This window comes from Artibeus jamaicensis, unplaced genomic scaffold, assembly GCF_021234435.1.
Source record: "Artibeus jamaicensis isolate MK-2021 breed Jamaican fruit bat unplaced genomic scaffold, CSHL_Jam_final contig_548, whole genome shotgun sequence".
NCBI lineage: Eukaryota > Metazoa > Chordata > Mammalia > Chiroptera > Phyllostomidae > Artibeus > Artibeus jamaicensis.
Window position 1 is genome coordinate 6,243,566 of NW_026521883.1, and position 20,616 is coordinate 6,264,181.

At 35.3% G+C, this 20,616-nt stretch overlaps 1 protein-coding gene across 3 annotated transcripts in view; it reads right to left on the reverse strand.

Annotated features, from left to right (window-relative positions):
* The window catches only part of PIAS1 (protein inhibitor of activated STAT 1), a 106,529-nt gene that overhangs the window by 8,064 nt on the left and 77,849 nt on the right, over nucleotides 1–20,616 (reverse strand). For all 3 annotated transcript variants that reach the window (XM_037155544.2, XM_037155543.2, XM_037155545.2), the window contains exons 8-11: nucleotides 15,731–15,804; nucleotides 4,961–5,121; nucleotides 2,976–3,106; nucleotides 1,931–2,111 (exon numbers count right to left, since the gene is read on the reverse strand). In XM_037155544.2, coding sequence (XP_037011439.1) covers nucleotides 1,931–2,111; nucleotides 2,976–3,106; nucleotides 4,961–5,121; nucleotides 15,731–15,804 — 547 coding nt within the window. The remainder of the gene's footprint in view (nucleotides 1–1,930; nucleotides 2,112–2,975; nucleotides 3,107–4,960; nucleotides 5,122–15,730; nucleotides 15,805–20,616) is intronic.

Genomic DNA, 20,616 nt, shown 5'->3' on the forward strand with positions numbered 1-20,616 from the left:
GGTCTTTGAACATCTTGGTACACCACCAAACAGCCAAGGGAACTTCTGGATGAAGTGGCCGAAGACAGCAAAGTGTTTTACATTTACTGACTCTTTTTCCTCTTTCTAATTCCCACCTGGGTTCTTTCCATTTTTGTGGTAACATTCTGAAGTGTATTTCCCCCCTTTACAATACACAATAACAAATGCAATATGCTAGCTTTAGGCTCTATTACTGGCTAGCCATTATTGTAAAATGGCCACTAATATTGAATATGGCATTGTTTTTCTCAAAATGTCATAAGCTTTCAGGCTGTTTGTTTTATCTGAAAATACAGAAAGATCTGGCATTTGCAAATACTATGTCTGGGTTCAATTATGCACTGGGAAGCTCAGGAAGTAGTTAATGCATCTAATGTAAATTTCTAAATAAAATAAACAAAGTTATCTTTGTATAAACAGCAACATAATATCCAAAGAAGAAATGCTGGATTTCTAAACACCCAAAAAAGTTTCCTTTAAGGGAAAAATATATATTCGGACAGTAAAATTATTGCAGTTTACATGTAATCAGAGGTAAAAATGTTCATTAAGTAGGATTTAAAGTAATATTAGTGTTTAAATATTCATTTTATTTAGAATAATAATACTGCTTCTAATGTCTTTATTTCTGTCTATGCTGAGACAAGCCATTCTGCAGTGAAAATAAAATACCAATCTGTGTTATGTTTGATTACATTATGAAGATTCCTGAAACAGTCAAATTCCCCCAACAAGCGAGGAGCTACATTCATCACTTTTACTGTTGCAACTTTATCTTTCCAGTAACTGCAATTATATTCAAATAGAAGGTTATTTTATCTCATCAAATAATACCAAACCTGAAAATAATTGAACTCTAAGCCTTCTTTTGGTCTGGTATTAACTTTCTTCTTGAACCCTGAAATCTGTAACAACGCCATCTGTGGACTTTCCTTCTTTTACTTACATTCTTTTTTTAGGCAGTAGTGTTTGTTGGAAGGAGATTTTTTTGAATAGCCCCTATTCGGTTACAACAGGCCATGCAACCCCCCTGAGATGTACACCTAAAAGGGGACACATCTCTTTCTAACCTTCAGTGAGCTACAACTGTGCTTCAGCAAAGCATGAAGTCTTTTTGCTGAGGATTCCCAGTGTGTCTCCTGAGACTAACAAACTGTTTAAGAATGCAGAGTGAGCTACCTTTTTTTTTTTTTTACCATCTTCTACAAAATGTTAAACCTTTTAAGGTTAGGAATGTATTTACTCATTTTATCATCACCCATATTCTTTAGCATGGGGTATCTTACATAAAACAGATAACAGCATTTCATGAACTGAACTGAAGCATAACCAAGGTACATTATTATTGACACGTGACTAATGGCAAGTGAGTCTCCAAAATAGAAAGCATTAAGTGTACTTTAACTTAAGTCTTAGGCTTCTTTAATTGCCAGCCTTACACATTCTGAGGCAGGGTGGAGGCATTTATCGGCTCTTCCTCTGCTTTCTACTTGGAACACCGTACTCAAGAGTTAATTTTACACTTACCAGACTGAGTAAATGCTCTAAATCCTGTAAGCAGCATTAGGATCATTTGGGCACTTATTTAGAAATATAAATGGTCTCACTCCCTGTTCCTAAATCACACACGGTGTGAGCAGGGAAGTAACGTGTGCTTTAACCAGCCCTCTGGGTGACTCTGCTGTACACCGAAGTTTGAGAACCAGTGTAGCAGACCCATCTTTTGACATGATGAATACTATAGCCAAGTGACCCAAGCCCTCAAGACTATCACAAACCTGGGAAAAATTTAACTTAATTGCTAAGGTAAGTTTTATAATCATGCATAATAATTTTATTTGGCAGATCTCTTGATCCTATTTGAAAAATTAGTGTTCACAGTGTCCTTTTTTAAGGTCTCAGCACTTACCCTTTATTATTTAGTGGTGATGTGGGAGACAGGGAAGGACAGGTCCTCTTGGCAGACGGCTCTTCCTCCTCTTCATCAGATGAACTGTCTATGGTTAGGTCAATCACCTCCACTTTCTTATTTTTACTTGAAGACTGGTGGTGCGAAGCCACCTGATGCTCCAGTGTGGAGCTCAAGCATCCTGTGCAGGAGTGATTAAAACAGAAGGCAAAAGGACCTGTGACACCTGTCTTTACTTCTCAGTGTGCTTATTAGAGTTTAGACTTATAATATTGCTGGGGTCAGCAAGTAGAAAACCAACAGTGGTTCTTTTCCCTATGGTTAAAAATACTATTTATTATTGGTTGTTAAAGGATTTTTTTTGAAAAACAATTCTGAATCAGGACAATCAAAAGTATGCCCATTTCAGAATAAAAGAAGTTTTGAGGGCAAAGACTATCTATTACGTATGTTTACCAGTACAGAACATGATATACTTATGAAATGTAGTAACACTTTTAGAAAGTCCTAGCCACGCCCTGGCCAGTGTGGCTCAGTTGGTTTGGAGAACCATCCTGTAAACCGAAAGGCCACAGGTTCAATTCCCAGTCAGGGCACATGCCTAGGTTGTGGGTTCAGTCCCTGGTTAGGGCGTGTACAAGAGGCAAGCAATCGATGTCCCCCCCTCAAAAAAAAGTCATAGCCTCTCTCCAGCAAACCCATACTAAAAGCCTGGGAAAAAAATGCAAATAAAACAATGTTCACCAATCTGTACCAAATCTGTTAAAAATTTGAAAGGATACCATTTCAAAAGCATGACTTCACAAAGACTTATTATTATTAGATTTATGTTACTTTGAAATCTTAGACCATAAAATTTTAAAAGCTGGCAAAAGTGAGTTTAAAAGGAGCCTTACTACTTTGGAACATTTAATCAATAACTTAGTTACTGAGCTATCCATAAACTGCTGAGTGTTTTTTTATAAAATTTGAGCATTTTAATATCGAAAACAAAGGCTTTGACAGCAGGAAGAGTGCTCTACCCTTTCGGAAAACTGACACTCACCATCAACTCCATTGTAAGAGGAAGAAACTTCCTGCACTTCCTTTTTCGACCTCATCGGTGCCCAGGAGCCATCCTCTTTAAACTGTATTTCATCACAATCTGTGCAGTACTTTAGGATTTCCATAAACAAGCTATAAAAAACAATTTGTCCTTTGAGTATCACATGTTAGATGTAGATAGACTGGAATTATTACTGCCCCAAACCCATTCAGACCCTCTATCTTTTATATAAGTATAAATGAGAGAAAAGAAAGGAGACTAGGTTAAGTTACATTTGTTCTCATAATCTAGGGCTATCTAGAAAGTAGTTTAAACTATGGTGCTTTTATGCAAGGAAATATAATGTAACCATGAAAAAACGAGGTTCCCAAACATTTTTTAATATGGGAAAATGTTCACAGAAAATGGGAAGAGGCTAAGAAAATAAAACCTTATTATTTAAAAAATAAGTCTGTATGTATATGGTATAGAAATAGCACTTATCAGCCTTGGCTGGTGTGGTTCAGTGGATTGAATGCTGGCCTGCAAACCAAAGGGTCGCTGGTTTGAATCCTCATTAGGACCCATGCCTGGGTTGTGGGCCAGGTCCCCAGTAGGGGGTGTGCGAGTGGCAGCCACGCATTGATGTTTCCCTCCCTTTCCTTCTCTCTCCCTTCCCCCTTCTCTAAAAATAAATAAAATAATAATAAAAAATAGAAATAGCACTTATCTAAGTGGTGATACTGTATTTTTCTCCTTTATATTTTTTCTACACAGTCCAAATTGCTTATAATAAACATATCTTATTTGATAAACTGAAGCAATACATACAAAAACATGTACTGAATGTTGAGTCTCCTGCTAAATATCATACTGATACTAAAAAATGAGATTTACAAAAAATGTGTAAAATTAATGGTCAAATTCTGAGGGTAAAAAATATTCATACTGTACAATCACAACTGTGACACTAACCCAGTACAAAAGCTTTCAATTGTCCTAATATTTCCAACTCTTCTTTAAATGTATATGTATATATGGTTTTTAGAAAACATAAAACCTCAATTGATGGGGTGATCTAAAGCAATATACTATACAGAGTCAGTAAAACATTCAATTCAGATTTGTTAGTGATCAGTGTTATCTATGAAAAGTTAAATGTAGAACATTAAATTACATGTTTATTTCCCCCTATGACTGAATGCCCTTGTGCTGCTAAATGTACTCCATTCCGCATGCTACACCTTCAGTCGCCTATGTTTCCTCAAACACCACAGACTAAGTTGCCTTATGTGTTTTCCTAAGAATACAGGGCATCTCAAGAAAATCCTTTTTTCACAGTTTCTTTTTCTGTTCAGTGGCAAGAAAGAAAAAAAAAGGAGTAAAAGAAGGCTAGAGAATAGGGGAAAATTTAGAGGAACATTCCAAGATGTTTGGTAGGGCAGTTAAAACATAAGATTTTTTAAAAACAGATTGTTACGATGCTGTAGGGAGAGAAGAAAATCAAAGACAAGTATTTCAGAGGAAATAGAAAACCAAAGTAAGCTACTACTCATTCAGTGTGTTGGTCAGTTTTAGGATCCCTTACAGCAGGGGACAGGCACGAGAAAATCTACAAAAATAGGCTAACTTCTAAAAAGCCCAATTTTTGGTGAACATAAGTTAAGCAGAGTTTCACAATCTTTCATTCTTTCTCCAGTATGGTCCACATGTCTAGGGATAGACAGGGTCACCTGTACAGAATGTGTGAGTATCACCTGCTGGGAGTCATTGGTGCTGAAATGGTAAATGTCAGGAGGCAATGATAGTGAAGCATGTATTTCCAAAACAAGAGGACATTAAGTTAAAAAGGTAAAATGTTCACAATATCACTTACTTTGGAAAATACTGATTTGTAGAATCATGAAAATCCTAAAAATATGTAACTCAGAAAACATAACCTGATAAATAACAAACCCAGGTAACATATCATTTTGAGGTAAAATGAAAAACTTTAAATGACGTACCCATCAATAATAAGGTGTTCATATGGAGCCTTCTTATCACAGACAGGACAAACCCAGGTTGGCTTTTTCTCATTCATCTGAATATAAAGAGTTGCATCAAAACACTGCAGATGAGAACACGTAAGGGCCCGACATGGAATTGTCAACCGCATTTTACCAAGCTTAAAAAAAAAAAGACAAAAGCAGGTATCAGACCACTGTTCAAAATTTAAATTTTAATAAAAATTTCATGAAGCACAATGTGTATGTGTTCTGATTTAAAGCATAGTGTTCACTTTTCATCAATATGGAAAAACATTAAACACATTTTCTGTGAAACATCTACAGGTTAAAAAATGACAGTAATTCTTTAGATATAAAACACAGTGACTATGGAAAGTCTACAGAGAGAGTTATTTACCCTCACTCACAGCTCACAGATGGGCTTTTGGGGGGAGGAAGGGCCATGAACTTGAGATAATATGTAAAATTTTGTCAGTATGTGCATTGTTCTGGAGAGAGAGCTTCCACCAAATTCTTAGAGTAATCCCTGACCTGAAAACAGTTAAGAACCATTTTACTAGGGATTTGGGAAAGGAAAAAAAGGTCGTCTTTTTAAATACTGCAGTATACAATGGCATTTACTACCAATCTGGTATCTGAATGAGTAGTTCGCAGGTCAAAATGAAATAAGTTGCGAGCATTCCCCACAATGTTTGACATAATTGCCAAATGACATCTCTGGATGGAAGCCAAGTATGTGCACTCTCCGTATTTCCTCTCACTGGGCACCATCACAAGTAATTCAGCAACGCCCCTGGACCTCTGGCACCTCCAGCATGTTTTAAGACTATCATATTGCCCTGCAAATGATGCTTAAGCTGACACAGGTTAAGTCTGTCCTATGTGCAATAAAATCTGCTTCATCTGGTCCTTGAGCTTTGGCCCAAGGCAGAGAAGCTACTGATTGATGTTCCCACAGGGAGCTGTCATATCACCACCCGCTTCCTGGGATAACTGTGTACACTGCAGCTGCATTGCCACTGTGGGGACCCCACAGGCCACAATGCCCGTATACAGCCATACCTTGTTTCAGGGCACTTGACTTTGTTTTGTTTCACAGATGCACATCTTTTTTACAAATTGAAGAAAAGACCCTTCACCAAGAAGATTATGACCCTCTTTACTGCAGTGGTTTGGAACTGAACATAAAATATCTGAAGTATGCCTGTAGTATAGAAGTTACTTATTTTCAGTAACTACATTATTTGCTGAATACCAGCAAAAGATTTTCCACACATTTGCAAGCTTACAAAATATAAAGGCTTGAAAAGGATTACGACTTAAATTAAGAAAAAAAAGGGGAAAAGATTCTTGGTTTAGAAGAATTTCAGGGAAATGTGCAATTTCCTAATCTACCAAGGAAATTGCCATTTGGGGCCCTAAATTATTGTTCTGATACCAATGACTTACTGTGCTTCTAGGCAAGGCCCTTAAACGCTCTGGGCCTCTTTTTCTATCTCTGAAGAAACACTGTTTCCTCCTTACTGCAACAGGATGTCATGATGAAGAATAAAAAAAGGGCCTGGAATGTGCTATAAACTTATGACAAAGGAGTAATACCAGTTTACACCCTAAGTATGAACAGGAGGGACGCAGAGAAAACTGAGCTCCCTTCTCTGTGCTCCCACATTACCCTGCATATAATTACGCTATTTATGTGTGTGTCCCCTCCTACCAGAAAGGACACTGGACTCATCTCCTTATCCTTGGCACCTGGAAATGCACCTGCTACACAGCAGGAAGATGGTCTGGTATACTGACAGAGGCTTCAGCTGAGCAGGGTGAGCAGTTTGAGGCACCATTCATGGAGGCTGTATGCAGCGCTTCATGAGGCAGCCCTGAATAGGAGTCTGGAGGTACCTAGGTTTGAATCCCGGCCCCACTACTTACTTATGAATCCCGAATGTTATTTAGTCTCTCTGAGCCTGTTTTGTAAAAGGGGATAAAAATAGCATCTGCATCATAAGCTTATGGGTTTAAACTGTTTACTGCACAGTGCCTGAAACATGCTAAGTACTCAATATACGAGGTCTGTCCAGAAAAGTCCAGCCATTGTTAAAGTAATGAGAATGGTTTGCATATCATCAGTGTAACCTGGCAGCCAAGCAGACTGGACTGGAATGTGCATGTGTGAACAATGACGACTTCACTGTACTAGACAGTGGGGGTGGTGGATGCTGTTCAGTGAGCATGTGTACTGTGTGGTTGTAGCATTCCAAATGACTGAGTGAGCAGAGCAATGAATCTGCATCAGATTTTGTGTGAAGCTGGAACAATCCTCCTCAAAAACTATCCAGTTGATTCAGAAGGCCAGGGCTACAAGCAACTGGTGATTGGCAGCTTCGTCACAACAGGCCTGCTCATGCATCGTCTTGTGCAGTTCTTTTGCAAAACATCCAATAACCCAGGTAACTCAGCCCCCCTACAGCCCAGATTTGGTGCCTGGCCACTCCTGGCTTTTCCCAAAACTAAAATCACCTTTGAAAGGGAAGAGATTTTAGACCACTGATGAGATTCAGGGAAATATTATGGGGTAGGTGGTGACTGGGAGAACTGTGTGAAGTCCCAAGGTGCTTACTTTGAAGGGGACTGAGACATCACTGTCCTATGAACAATTATTTCTTTTATCTTGTATCTTCTTCAAGAAATAGCTCTATTTTTCATAGTGCATGGCTGGATACCTTTTGGACAGACCTTGTATGTCACCCGTTACTAAAGTACAGGAACATGTTTGCTTCAAATCACTTTGCAAGCTATCCCAAACCTCAGCTCATTCTTCAATTCTATAGTCATACAATATTCAACAACTTCATTACTCCCTTTATATACTTCTATTCAATTTTTATTATTCGATTTACATAAGCACCTGACAAAAAGACACAAAGAACTAGCACTTGTAAAAGAAAAGGCATTTATTTACCATTAGCCAAGGCATGTTCCAACAGTCCAAAGGCATTTTCCAAATAACAATCTGGTTGGTGGTGCTAAATTAAATTTTTACATCCTAAATCAGAGTTTAACTTACCTGTGAAGTGCAAATTCCTACCGAGTAGATATTTTTGTTACGGCCTTAATACTAGGAGAAATAAGAGACTAAGAATCCTAGACAAATACAGTAACAGTAGACAAGTTCATGTGCTGCATAACTAGCAGGCTACTTCTGATAGTTCATGAAGATGATGGGTAAGATCATAAGGCTTCATCTCACATACCTTCATCCCTATAATCCCCAGCTGTCAGTTCATCTTTTTGGTGAGAGAGCAACTCTAAAGCCTTATGATAAGCCACACTGATATGTTTACCTACTGAGCTTTTTAAGGAATACTGCTACATGAGGCACAGGGAGAACATTTATAAGTAGGTATAAGGAAAAATTCACTTTCAAATGCACTGTTCATTAGCTGTCACACAAAATTTGCCTTGCTTCCAAGAATTACAAAGTATTATAATAATCCTCCTCATGTTCCTGATTTTTTTAAAAAATCACTGAATTTTAAGTATTTATCTACAAATGGATGGATTTCCTTAACTTGGTATCAAGACAGAAACTGAGCTTTGAATATCTTCATCTTGTAATTACAAAGTCCCTCCTTCCCCTTAGAGGATGTGGTGGATATCTACCATTATTTGCAAATACCTTCTTTGAAAACAACTCCCAAATGAGTTTTCTAATGCCACTAACTTTATTATACATAATAGTGCTATATTAGTAACTGAAGATGATGTGAGACAAAACACCCAAGCTAAATTTATGGGTGTTTAAATTAAGCTTATATCAAAACCAGCTTATATCAAAAGGACCCTTTTTAGCCAATAAAATATGTATTTTCCTTGTAAAAAGAGATAGTGTGGCATTAAGAATAACTTCAAACTTTTTCTTCTTCATCATCATCATCACCATAAATTTTCACAAATAAATTTCCAAGCAGGTTTTTTTCTTCTTCTATCAATGCCAAGCCATTTGCATTTGAGTTTATAGGTCTGAGGAGTATCTCACAAAGCTGGTCTTAAACATCCTTCCAGTTCTATTTTTAATAAATCAGAACTAAAAAATTCCCAAAGAGCAAAAACATTTTCAATTATTTTCATTGCCTTTAGCTAAATGGCACACAAACAACAGAAACTAATTTATTATGAGCTCTGTATGTCACAACAAGAGCAATTCAAATGCAGTCAGATATCATATTTACATATTTCAAAGGGTACAAATCTCTTTTATTATTCTATAAATTTGATATATAGATGAATTGTCATTATTAAGGTTTTTTAGAATAAGAACACATGTAATATATTGCATTACTATTCCAGAATAATTGTAAAGGGACTGTCCCTTTAGCAAAACAGAAATCCATAAAATGATTACAATTATGGTTTATATATAGTTTTTCCCCCATAATTAGAATTTTGATAGGAGATGTCAATTTAAAACAAACTGCTAAAATTGTTGAAACTAAAAAAGGTAATAGCAGGGGGAATATGGAAAGAAGTAAAACCTGGCCCATTAAATGAAGAGGTTCAAGGAAATAAAATGTGATTAACATTTTCTAATAATAGCAAAGATCACCTAAATTATAAAATTCAAAACTAGTTCTATAAATAAAATACAGATTTATACTGTAGCATTTGCTTTTATGAATAAATGCTTCATCTACATGTTAAATGACAAAAATATCATATATACATTAGCACAAATATAACTTTTAAAATAAAATTGCAGGAAAACAAGACTTCTTCTAGTGACAAATGGAAGATGAAGCTTATGCACTTTTCTAAATTTCTCAAATTCTCAGTACTGGTGTTTTATAATGAATGGGGTGGCAAGAAATGTGGAGGAGGAGGGTGGATAAATCAGGATTTGGGGGAAAGAAAATAGGATAAATATATATCCTTTTTTTAAATCTTTGTCTTCTTCTTATCCTCCACTTACCTAAGTCTGTGAACCATTTTCCTAAATGGTAAAAAAACAACAACAACAAGAAAACCAAACCAGATTCCTTTTACAGCAGAGCCTGTTATAATATTTATCTAGTTACTTAGGAACCCACCTCAGGCACTCCTGGCCAATATTTTTTATCGTGGTCAAAAAAACCCCAAAAACCCATAATATTGAATTTACCACCTTAAGCATTTTAAGTGTACAGCTCAGTGGTGTTTAGCATATTCACACTGTTATACAACAGATCTATACCTACTAAACACTAATTCCCCCTCACTGTAGTCTTTGGTAACCACCTCCTGTTTCTATGATTTCTGACAACTTTATACCGTTCAAATGAGTGAAATCATTCATTATTTATGCTTTTGTGACTGGCTTACTTTGCTTACCATGATGTTCTCAAGGTACATCCATGTTGTAGCATATGATAGGATTTCCTTCATTTTAATGCTACATGATATCCCATTGTATGAATGCACCATGCTTTCCTTATCCCTTCATCTCTCAGTGGATATTTCAGTTGTGTCCACCTCTTGGCTATTGTAATAAACATGGATGTGCAAATTATCTCTGAGATCCTGCTTTGAATTCTTTGTGATGTTAACCCAGAAGCCACATCATACGGTAATTCTATTTTTAATTTTTTGAGAAACCACCATATTGTCAAGAACAGCTGCAGCATTTACATTCCCACCAACAATGCACAAGGGTTCCAGCATCTTGACATCCTTGCCAACAGCTAATATCTTCTATTCTTTTCATAGTGGCAGTTGTCATGATGGATGTGTAGTGATACCTCATGCGGTTTTGATGTGCATTTCCTTAATGGTTAATGATATTGAACATCTTTTCATGTGCTTATTTGTCCTTTTTCTATTTTCTTTGAAGAAATGTCTGTTTCAAGACATGTGCCTATGTTTAAATCAGATGTTTGATTTTCTTGTTGAGTTGTACAAGTTCTGTAATATATTCTGAACTTGAATATATATTCAAATATATTTGAATAAGGGATTAATATCCCTTATTCAAATATATGGTTTGCAATGATTTTCTCCCATTCCACAGGTTTTCTTTTCACTCTGTAGATTATTTCCTTTGACAGGCAGAAAATTTTTAGTTTGGTGTAGTCCTATTTGTCTATTTTTGCTTTTTTTTTGCCTGTGCTTTGATGTCATAGCCAAAATATCATGGCTAATTCAATGAAAGTTTTCCCCCTATGTTTTCTTCTAAGAGTTTAATAGTTCAATGTCTTATGTTGTAGGTTTTTAATCCATTTTGAGTTACTTCTTGCAAATACTGCAAAGTAAGGGTCCAACTTCATTATACTGCACCCAAACACACAGTTCTGTTTTCCTAACATCATTTACTGAATACACTGTCTTTTCCCCATGGCAGAGTCCTGGTACCTTTGTTCAAAGTCATGTGGACATATATGCAAGAGTTAGTTTCTAGGCTCCCCATATCGTCTCACCGGTCTGTATCATCTATCTTTATGTCAGTACCACACCATCTTAAATGCTGTTGCTTTGTACTATCTTTTGAAATCAGGGAGGGTGAGGCCTCATACTTTCTTCTCACTAAATGACTGTTTTGGCTATTTGAGGTCCTTTGAGATTCCATAAGAATTATAGGATTGACTGATTGTTTGTTTGGCAAAAAATGCCACTGGAATTCTGAAAGGGAATGCACTCAATCTGAAGATCACTGTATTTTCCAGTTTTTAATGTATTAGTCCTTTATCTCTTTGGTTAAGTTTATTCTAAATATTTTACCCTTTTTGATGCTACAGTAAATGGGATTGCTTTCTTAACTTCATTTTCAGACTGGTCATTATTAGTGTATAGAGAGGCAACTAATTTCTGACTGTTGATTTGTACTTATATTCAGCAATTTTTCTGAATTCATTTATTAGTTCTAACAGTTTTTGTGGAATCTTTAGGGTTTTCAACATAAAAAAATCATGTCATCTGTGAACAGATAATTTTCTTCTTTTCCAATTTATATGTCAATTCCTTTTCGTCTAATTGCTCTGGCTAGAACTTCTAGCACTATGCTGAACAGTAGTGGTGAGAGTGGGTGTCCCAGCCATAACCCATTAGAGCAGGTGCATCTAACCCATGGCCCTGGATGGCTGTGAATTCAGCCCAACACAAAATTATAAATTTACTTAAAACATTATAAGATCTTTTGTGATTACATGTGACAATGTATTTAATGTGGCCCAAGACAACTCTTCTTCTCCCAGTGTGGCCCAACAGTGCCAAAAGGTTGGATATCCCTGTTAGAAATAGGGACTTTATTCTTTCCACACTGAGTATGAAATTCACTGTGGGTTTTGCCTATCTGGCTATCACTCAGGAAGCTTCCTTCTCATTTGTTGAGTGTGTTGATCAGGAAAGTATGTTGAGTTTTGTCAAATGTTTTTCTACATCAAGTGAGCTGATCATGTTTTTTTATCTTTCATTTTGTTAATGTGGTATATTACATTGACTGATTTTTGTTTGCTGAACCTTTACATTCCAGCTATAAATCCTACTTGGTCATGGTGTATACTTTTAATGCGCCAGTGAATTCAATTTGCTAGTATTTTGTTAAGGGTTTTCGTATTAATATTCACCAGGGATCTCTGATGTAGGTATTTTTTGGCTTTTGAAACTTGTCTGTCTTTGTCTGATTTTGGGATCAGGGCAATACCAGCCTCACAGAATGAGTTTGGGAGTGTTCTTTCCTCTTAAATTATTTGGAAGAGTGAAAAAAATTGGCATTAATTCTTCTTTAAATGTTTGGTATGATTCTGTAATGAAGCCGTGGGGAACTGGGCCTTCCTTTGTCTCCTCACTAGTTAGTTCAGATTTCTTATTTCTTCAGGATTCAAGAAGAAATATAACCATGATAGGTTATATTTGTAGAAATTCATCCATTTCTTCTAGGTTACTCAATTTGTTGGCATTTAACTATTCACAGTAGTCTCTCGTAATACTTCTTATTTCTGTGACACCAGTTGTAATGTCTTCTCTCGTCACTAATTTTAGCTACTTGAGCTTTTTCCTTTTTAGATTTTATTTATTTCTCTTTAGAGGGGAAGGGGGGAAGGAGAGAGGGAGAGAAACATCAATGTATGGTTGCCTTTCATGCATCCCCTGCTGGGAACTGGCCTGCAGGGAACCGGCCTGCAACCCAGACATGTGCCCTGAGTGGGAATCGAACCGAGATCGTGTGGTTCGCAGGCCTGCGCTCAATCCACTGAGCTACACCAGCCAGGCTTCCTCTTTTATTCTTAATCTAGCTAAGGGTTTGTCAATTTTGCCTATCTTTTCAAAAGTCAACTCTTGGTCTCACTGATTTTTTCTACTGTTTTTCTTTTCTCATTAATTTATCTCTGCTCTAATTTTTGTTATTCCCTTCCTTCTGCTGAGTTTGGGTTTAGCTTATTTTTCTTTCTCTAGTTACTTAAGGTAAGTTAGGGTGTTGGTTTGAGATCTCTCTTCTTTATTAATGTGAGCATTTTGTACTATAAAGTTCCCTCCTCCTACTGCTTTTGCTGTCTCCCTTAAGTTTTGGTTTACTGGATTTTGTTTTCATTTGTCTCCAGAGAGTTTCTACATTCCTTGTGATTTCTTCTTTAACGCATTGGTTGTTTAAAGGTATGTTGTTTCATTTCCACGTATTTGTTAATTTTCCTGTTTTCTTTCTGCTGTTGATTTTTACTTTCATCCCACTGAGGTCAGAGAAGACACTTTTATGATTTTATTTTTAAATTGGTTAAGACCTGTTTCGTGGCTGAACATGTGGTCTATCTTGGAGAATGTTTCATACACACTTGAAAACAATGTGTAATCCGCTGTTGTCAGATGGAATACTCTGCCTAAATTTCTTAACTCCAATTGATAACATAGGGTTGTTTACATCTTTTGCGTCCTTAATAACCTTCTGTCTAGGTGTACACATAATTGAAAGTGAGGTATCAAAATCTACTACTATTGTTGTGTTGCTATCTATGTCTCCCTTCAGTTTTTGTCAATGGTTGCATCTATATTTGGCAAAGTATTTTTTAATAGTAACATTAAAAGCCTGGAGTCAAAATATTCTAAGAAATGACTATGGTAAGGAATAAAGAAGAATAAAAATGATAGGACTTGGTGTTTTTTAACTGTATTTTTCCTATAGTTTAACAATGAACAAGAGTTCCCTTAGTATTCACAAGACAAAATAAGTTTTTTTTAAAAAGAGGTATGTTCACTACAGTATTATAAATTCAAGAGCTAATGACTTTTTCCATAATGTGTTTGAGGTTTTATAAATTAAAAATAGACTAAGATACAGAACAAATAATTTAATTTCTGTTTAATTTCTTTGTTTCTTCATTACAGAGTAGTAGGATCTCAATACTAAAAGCTTTCAATATCAACCTTGGCTGGGTGGCTCAGTTGGAGCACCACAGGTTTGATTCCCATTCAGGGCACATACCTAGACAGCTAGGTTGCAGGTTCCATTCCTGGTCAGGGCACATATGAGAGGCAAGTAACTGATGCTTTCCCTCTCTTTTCTCTCTCTCTCAAATCAATAAACATACCCTTGGGTAAGAATTTAAACAAATAAATATATAAAGAATAAATAAAATATTTTTAAAAAATCAAAGTTTCAATACCTGGTCTACCTGAACAAACCAGGCAAACCAGTAAACAGCTGTATCCACTCATTCTTCATACTTTCTCTCTAATTTATATATGATTAATTTGAATTATACAACAAAAAATAATCAAAATGTCGAAGTAATTCAGTTTACATATTTTTGTATAAAAATCACATTCATCTCCCACTCCTACTACTAGTGAAAACCTAACATCGAACTAGTTAAAAATAAATCACAACAATACTTTTTGGAAAACTCACAAGTTTAATTATTTAGTATCTTGGGCCTTATATTTATTTTGTACAAATGATTGATTTTGACCTAATTATCTGGTTTAAAAATATATCTAGGTTAGTTTTTCTAAAAAATTTAATTGTTGTTCAAGTACAGTTTTCTGTCTTTTACTTCCATCCCAGCCCTCCCCTCAATGGTCCCCACCTCCCTCCCATTTCCATCCCCTTTTGCTCTGGTCCATGTGTCCTTTACACTAGTTTCTGTAAATCCTTCCCCCTTTCCCCTGAAATTCCCTCCCATTTCCCCTCTGGTCACTGTCAGGTGGTTCTCTATTTGAGTGTCTTTGGTTATATTCTGCTTGCTTGTTTGTTTTGTTGTTTAGGTTCCTGTTAAAGGTGAGATCATACGGTATTTGTCTTTTACCACCTGGCTTATTTCACTCAGCATAATGCTTTCCAGTTCCATCCATTAGGTTAGTTTTAATGCATAAACAATTCAATTATTCAGGCTAAAGAAAACAGTTTTTAACTGGTAAATTCTTACAATATAGTCATTATTGGCAAAATTGTTACACTGTAATCATGGCCAGATTTTTTTCAGAAGGATATTTTTTTAAATAAATTTTTTAAATACACTGAGATAACCATTCCTTATTGGGAGATTTTATACTTGAATCTGAGAGACAGTTATTAATCACAAACAATATTTAAATGTTTTACTGAGTAGAAAAATTTTTATAGACTTATAAATAAATTTGTTCATATTCCAAATCCCCTAAGTAAATCATGTCTGTCCACTATCATAAACTGAAACAATGGTAGGTACACTTCAAAAGTAAACAAAATTTCTCAAATAATAAAAATACTTATTAAAAAATAATATATACTTTAAATCTTCTGGAAAGCAAATATCAGTTAACACTTACTGGACATAGCAGAGAAACCCTTAGGCTGGTTGTAGCTATTTCACTGTCTGGATCCGCAGTCAATTTCTCTTTAACTGACATTCAATGAAAAGAAAACAAACAGAAAGTTTACAAAAGATACATCGCTAATGCAATATAAGTAAACGAACAAAGAACTTAAGATGAGAAACCTTAAAAAATAGAACTCAAAACAATCTGTTCAATTATTTTCCAATCAACTGAATGGAAAGATAAAAATTATATGGTTTATAATTTCTACAATGAACAAAGGAAGGAAAACCATTGTCTATCTATAGACTGTCTACATTTCCTGTACATTTCCTGTTTCTCATCTATGGAGCAAAAACTGCACTGCAGTAACATAAAGGAAACCTCTATTAGGCTGACATATTCAACTTAGGCAGGCCCCTTTTCTTTTATAACCCTTTCTTTTAAACTATGGTCACATTATTTTAAAAGATATTAATAAATAGCAACTATAAAACAAACATTTATAAATTTTCCAAAAGCTCAGATAATAAAATATTGTTAACAAAACACATTAATTCAAATTTGAAATTATAAAAAAAAATACTTCAGTTGCTTTTTTGTCACCTAATTATTTTAGTTGTACACTTATTTATCCATAAACCTATTCTGTAAGCTTGGGCAAATCCATCTTCCTCCCTCAGCTTAATTTTACTTTTAACAAAATAAGAACCCACACTAGATAATCTCTAAGTCAGTTCAAAACTCCAGTGGTTCTTAATAGAGAAGTCACTATTAATTTCACATTTAACTGCATTCTGTTACTCAGTTTAATATAATAAGGACCTTTATACTTCTCATCTGGAAACTTGGGGCATCTATTCTAAAACCTACAACTTAGAACTTCAGTTAAACTGCAAAATAAAAATGAGACTGGAAATGCCTACATGTAACATTCCAATAACTTTCAAACTGTGCCAAATAGACAAATTATTGTCTATTTTAGACAATAATTTTAAAGTCTTTATAAGGAAAGGAAGCCCATGTGGAGTGGCTATGAACATTGCCAATCATAGAATTTCAGAGCTGTGGCACAACTGTGTCCAGGTAGTTAACATACGACGGCCAAAAAAAAAATAAAAAGGGGAGGAGGGAGAAAAAGTACTCAAAGAATGATGTCAGAGTAAATGTCTGTGTACTGAAAACTGCTTATGGGAATTAAGATTCCTACCTTTCCTGGCCAGATGGCTCAGTTGGTTAGAGTACTGAGGTGGCAGGTCAGGGCACATACAAGAACTGACCAATGAATGCATAAATAAGTGGAACAACAAATCCATCTTTCTCTCTCTGTCTCTCTCAAATCAATTGTTTAGAATCCTGCCTTTATTAAACACAGTGATCAGATAGTCTAAATTTTTTGAGATGGTCTAAATCTTGGATATTCTAACTCAACTGCCTCTATAAATCTCGTGATCTTGAGACCTCCAGTGAGCTCGACTAAGATGTACATCAGAGCTTTCTAACTTATTTCTCACTAAATCAAAATGGGGAATTTCTCACTAAATACCAACGGGTAATTTAAACTCATTTCATGGCCTGGAAACTCTAAATTTTTAACTTTATGTAACTCATAGGCTGCCTCACAGATGAAAAAGGCATTAAACCCCTAGGTTTTAGCTTGGGAAATACAGTTGTCACATCACTTATGCTAACTGATATCATATGTGAATTATAAAAAGCATGCCTTTCTATTTTAGACCAAATTTTAGTCAACTCTGTCTTATAAAGATAAATTTAATAGTACTTTTTAAAGGTAGCAATTGCCACACAAAATAAACATGCAAAAAGAATGCTAATATGATTACCAACCATTCTGTATGTCTTCACTCAACATTGCTCCAACACCCCATCACATACATAGCAATGGGAATAGTAACTGACTGGATTTTGTCTATTTCATCTTCTACTTAATGAAGAAATACCATAGATCAGCATTATGCAAAACAAAGTTGAATGTTTAGTAGTTCAAAAAGAAAATGAAAGAGGAGAGGCGGCCTGAAGTAGTGGTAAAGCCAGGACCTAAAACCAGCCTAGATTAGAATTCACCCTCAGTCAAGTCATTTGACTTCTCTGTGCCTCAGTTCCATTACTTTATAAATGTGAATAATAGACCCTCATACACTTTTTAAAGGATTAAATGAGTTAACCCATGTAAAATGCTTTAAAATAACCTAATATCATACTTAATTAATATTAAGTATTGTTAGTTGAAACAAAATGAGATTTTTATGTTCACTTTCTCCCAGAGGTGGGATAAGAATCAGCTTGTCAATTTCCGTGTTTTTAAAAAAGTTTTCTCTTTCACTTGCCATTACAGACTCAATCTGAGCCAATCTTTTCATGTTAAGATACTTTTAAAGATCGTAACTACTATCTTGATTGGATTGAACGTAACCTACACATCACTTGGAGAGAAGTGACATCTCTCCAATAACAATAATGAGTGTTCTCATCCATTAATGTGGTATATCTATATATTATTCAGGTCTTATTTTAATTTCAGCAACATTTGGTAGCATTCAGCACACAAATCTTACACATATTTTGTGCAACATATCCCTAAGTACTCCTTATTTTTGGATGTTCCAGTAAATTCTTGTTTTTTTTGAATTTCAACTTCCAATTGTTTACTGCTAGTAGAAATACAATTTATTTTTATAAACTGACCGTGTACTCCACAACCTTGCTAAATTCATATATTAGTTTTAGCAGCTTTTTGTTGATTGTTTAGGATATTTTTCTACATAAGCAATGAGGTCATCTTCAAATAAAGAAAATAATTATGCATTCATTTCTAATCTGTATGCTTCTTTTTTCTTATCGTGCTGGCTAGAATCTTGAAGGTAATGATAAACAGAGTAGTATGGTAAGATCAGATATTGCCTTCTTTCCAATCTCAGGGGTAAAGCATTCAACTTTTTCACCATTAACTATAATATTAACTAGCAGCATTTTATAAATACCCTTTATTACACAGAGGCAGTTCCCCTCTTTTTCTATTTTGCTGAGAGTTTAATCATGAATGGATATTGAATTTGACCAAATGCCTTTCCTGCATCTATGGATGATCATATGATCTTTTTCTTTCTTAGTATGGTGAGGTCAATTATGCTGATTTTAGAATGTTGTATCAACCTAATATTACTGGAATAAGCTCTACTTGGTCACTATGTATTTTTTATATATACATACTGGAGTTTATTGTTTGACTTAGTTAACACAATTCTGGGGAAAAAAAGTTGTTAGACTAATTCCAAGACTTACTATCAAGCTACAGTAACCAAGACAATGGTATTGGCAAAACGGCAGATATACAGGTCAATGGAAAATAACAGAGCCCAGAAATAGATTCATACATCTATGGTCAAATGGTTTATGACAAAGATGCCAAGCTAATTAAATGGAGAAAAAGACAGTCTTTTCACCAAAGTTGTTAGAACAACTGCATATCGTTATGGAGAGAAATGAACCTCTAACCTTCCCTTGCATCATATACAATATTAACTTAAAAAGCACAAACTATAAAAAGAGATGAAGAAAAGATTTGAACAGACATTTCATCAAAGAAGCTGGAAAGATGGCAACAAGCATATGAACCGATGCTTAACATCATTAATCATTAGGAAAATGCAAATTAAAACTACAATGAGATATTACTACACACTGATCGGAATGGCTAAAATCAAAGCAACCTGACAACAAAGCACTAGTGAGGATGGGAACAACTCTAAATCTCATACATCACTGACGGGAATGCAAAAACAGTATATGCACTTTATAGGACATTGCTGATCTATTTTTCATACACTTATCAGGACCCAGAAATTCCAGTTCTAAATATTTTTCCAAGAGAAAATGAAAATGTGTGTCTACAAAACGGGGATATCCATATTCAAAATGTAAATGTTTTAGCAGCTTTATTCACAACAATGCAAAACTGGAAACAATCTAAAGGTAAATCAACCAATAAACAGGTGGAAAAATTATGGTGCAAATAAGTGTAAATAAATGGAATACTACTCAGTAATAAAGAGGAATAAACTACATGAATGAACTTCAAAAGTGTTATGCTAAATACAATAAGCCACGCACAAAGGGGTACATGCTGTAGTAGCATTTCAAATACCTGACATTCTGTAAAAGACAAACTGAAGAGACAGAAATCTCATCAATGGTTAGGGGAACTGGAGGTAAGGGAATGAGATGGACTGCGAAGAGCCACACAGGGGCACTTTCTGGGTTGAAGATTTTCTGTATTTTGATTGTAATGTGGTTCATGATGCACACACCTGTCAAACTCATCAAACTGTACTCTTAAAAAGGTGAATTTTTGCTGCTTGTAAACTATACTTCAATAAACATAACTGAAGGGAAAATTATCATATTAAATTTAGTCATAAGAAAGTATGGACGAAAAATAAAGTAACTACTTATTCTTTGTGGGAAAGGGAATAAAAAATAAAAACAGGACATAATATTCATCTGGCTGCAACCAATCAACATGAGAAAGTCTTCTGGAAATTAAAAGTTTTCTTGTATCATTTTGAAATGCAGTGGTAACAGTATTTTATTATATGACCTATAATAAAGTTAAAGCTAGACACATTTAAAATGAACCCACCCAGGGATATACCAATTGATTTTAGAGAGCGGAAGGGGGAGACACAGAGAAATATCTATCAGCTGCCTCCTGTACTCGCCCTGACAGGGGATCGAACCCACAACCTTTCTACATGCAGTTGAAAGCTGCATGTGGAAAGGTGCACAGGACAAGGCTTCCACCGAGCCATCCAGCCAGGGCTAAAATTAATCTTTTAAAAGTTTCTGTTGTCACAGGCTATGAGAATTAGCTACTAGTC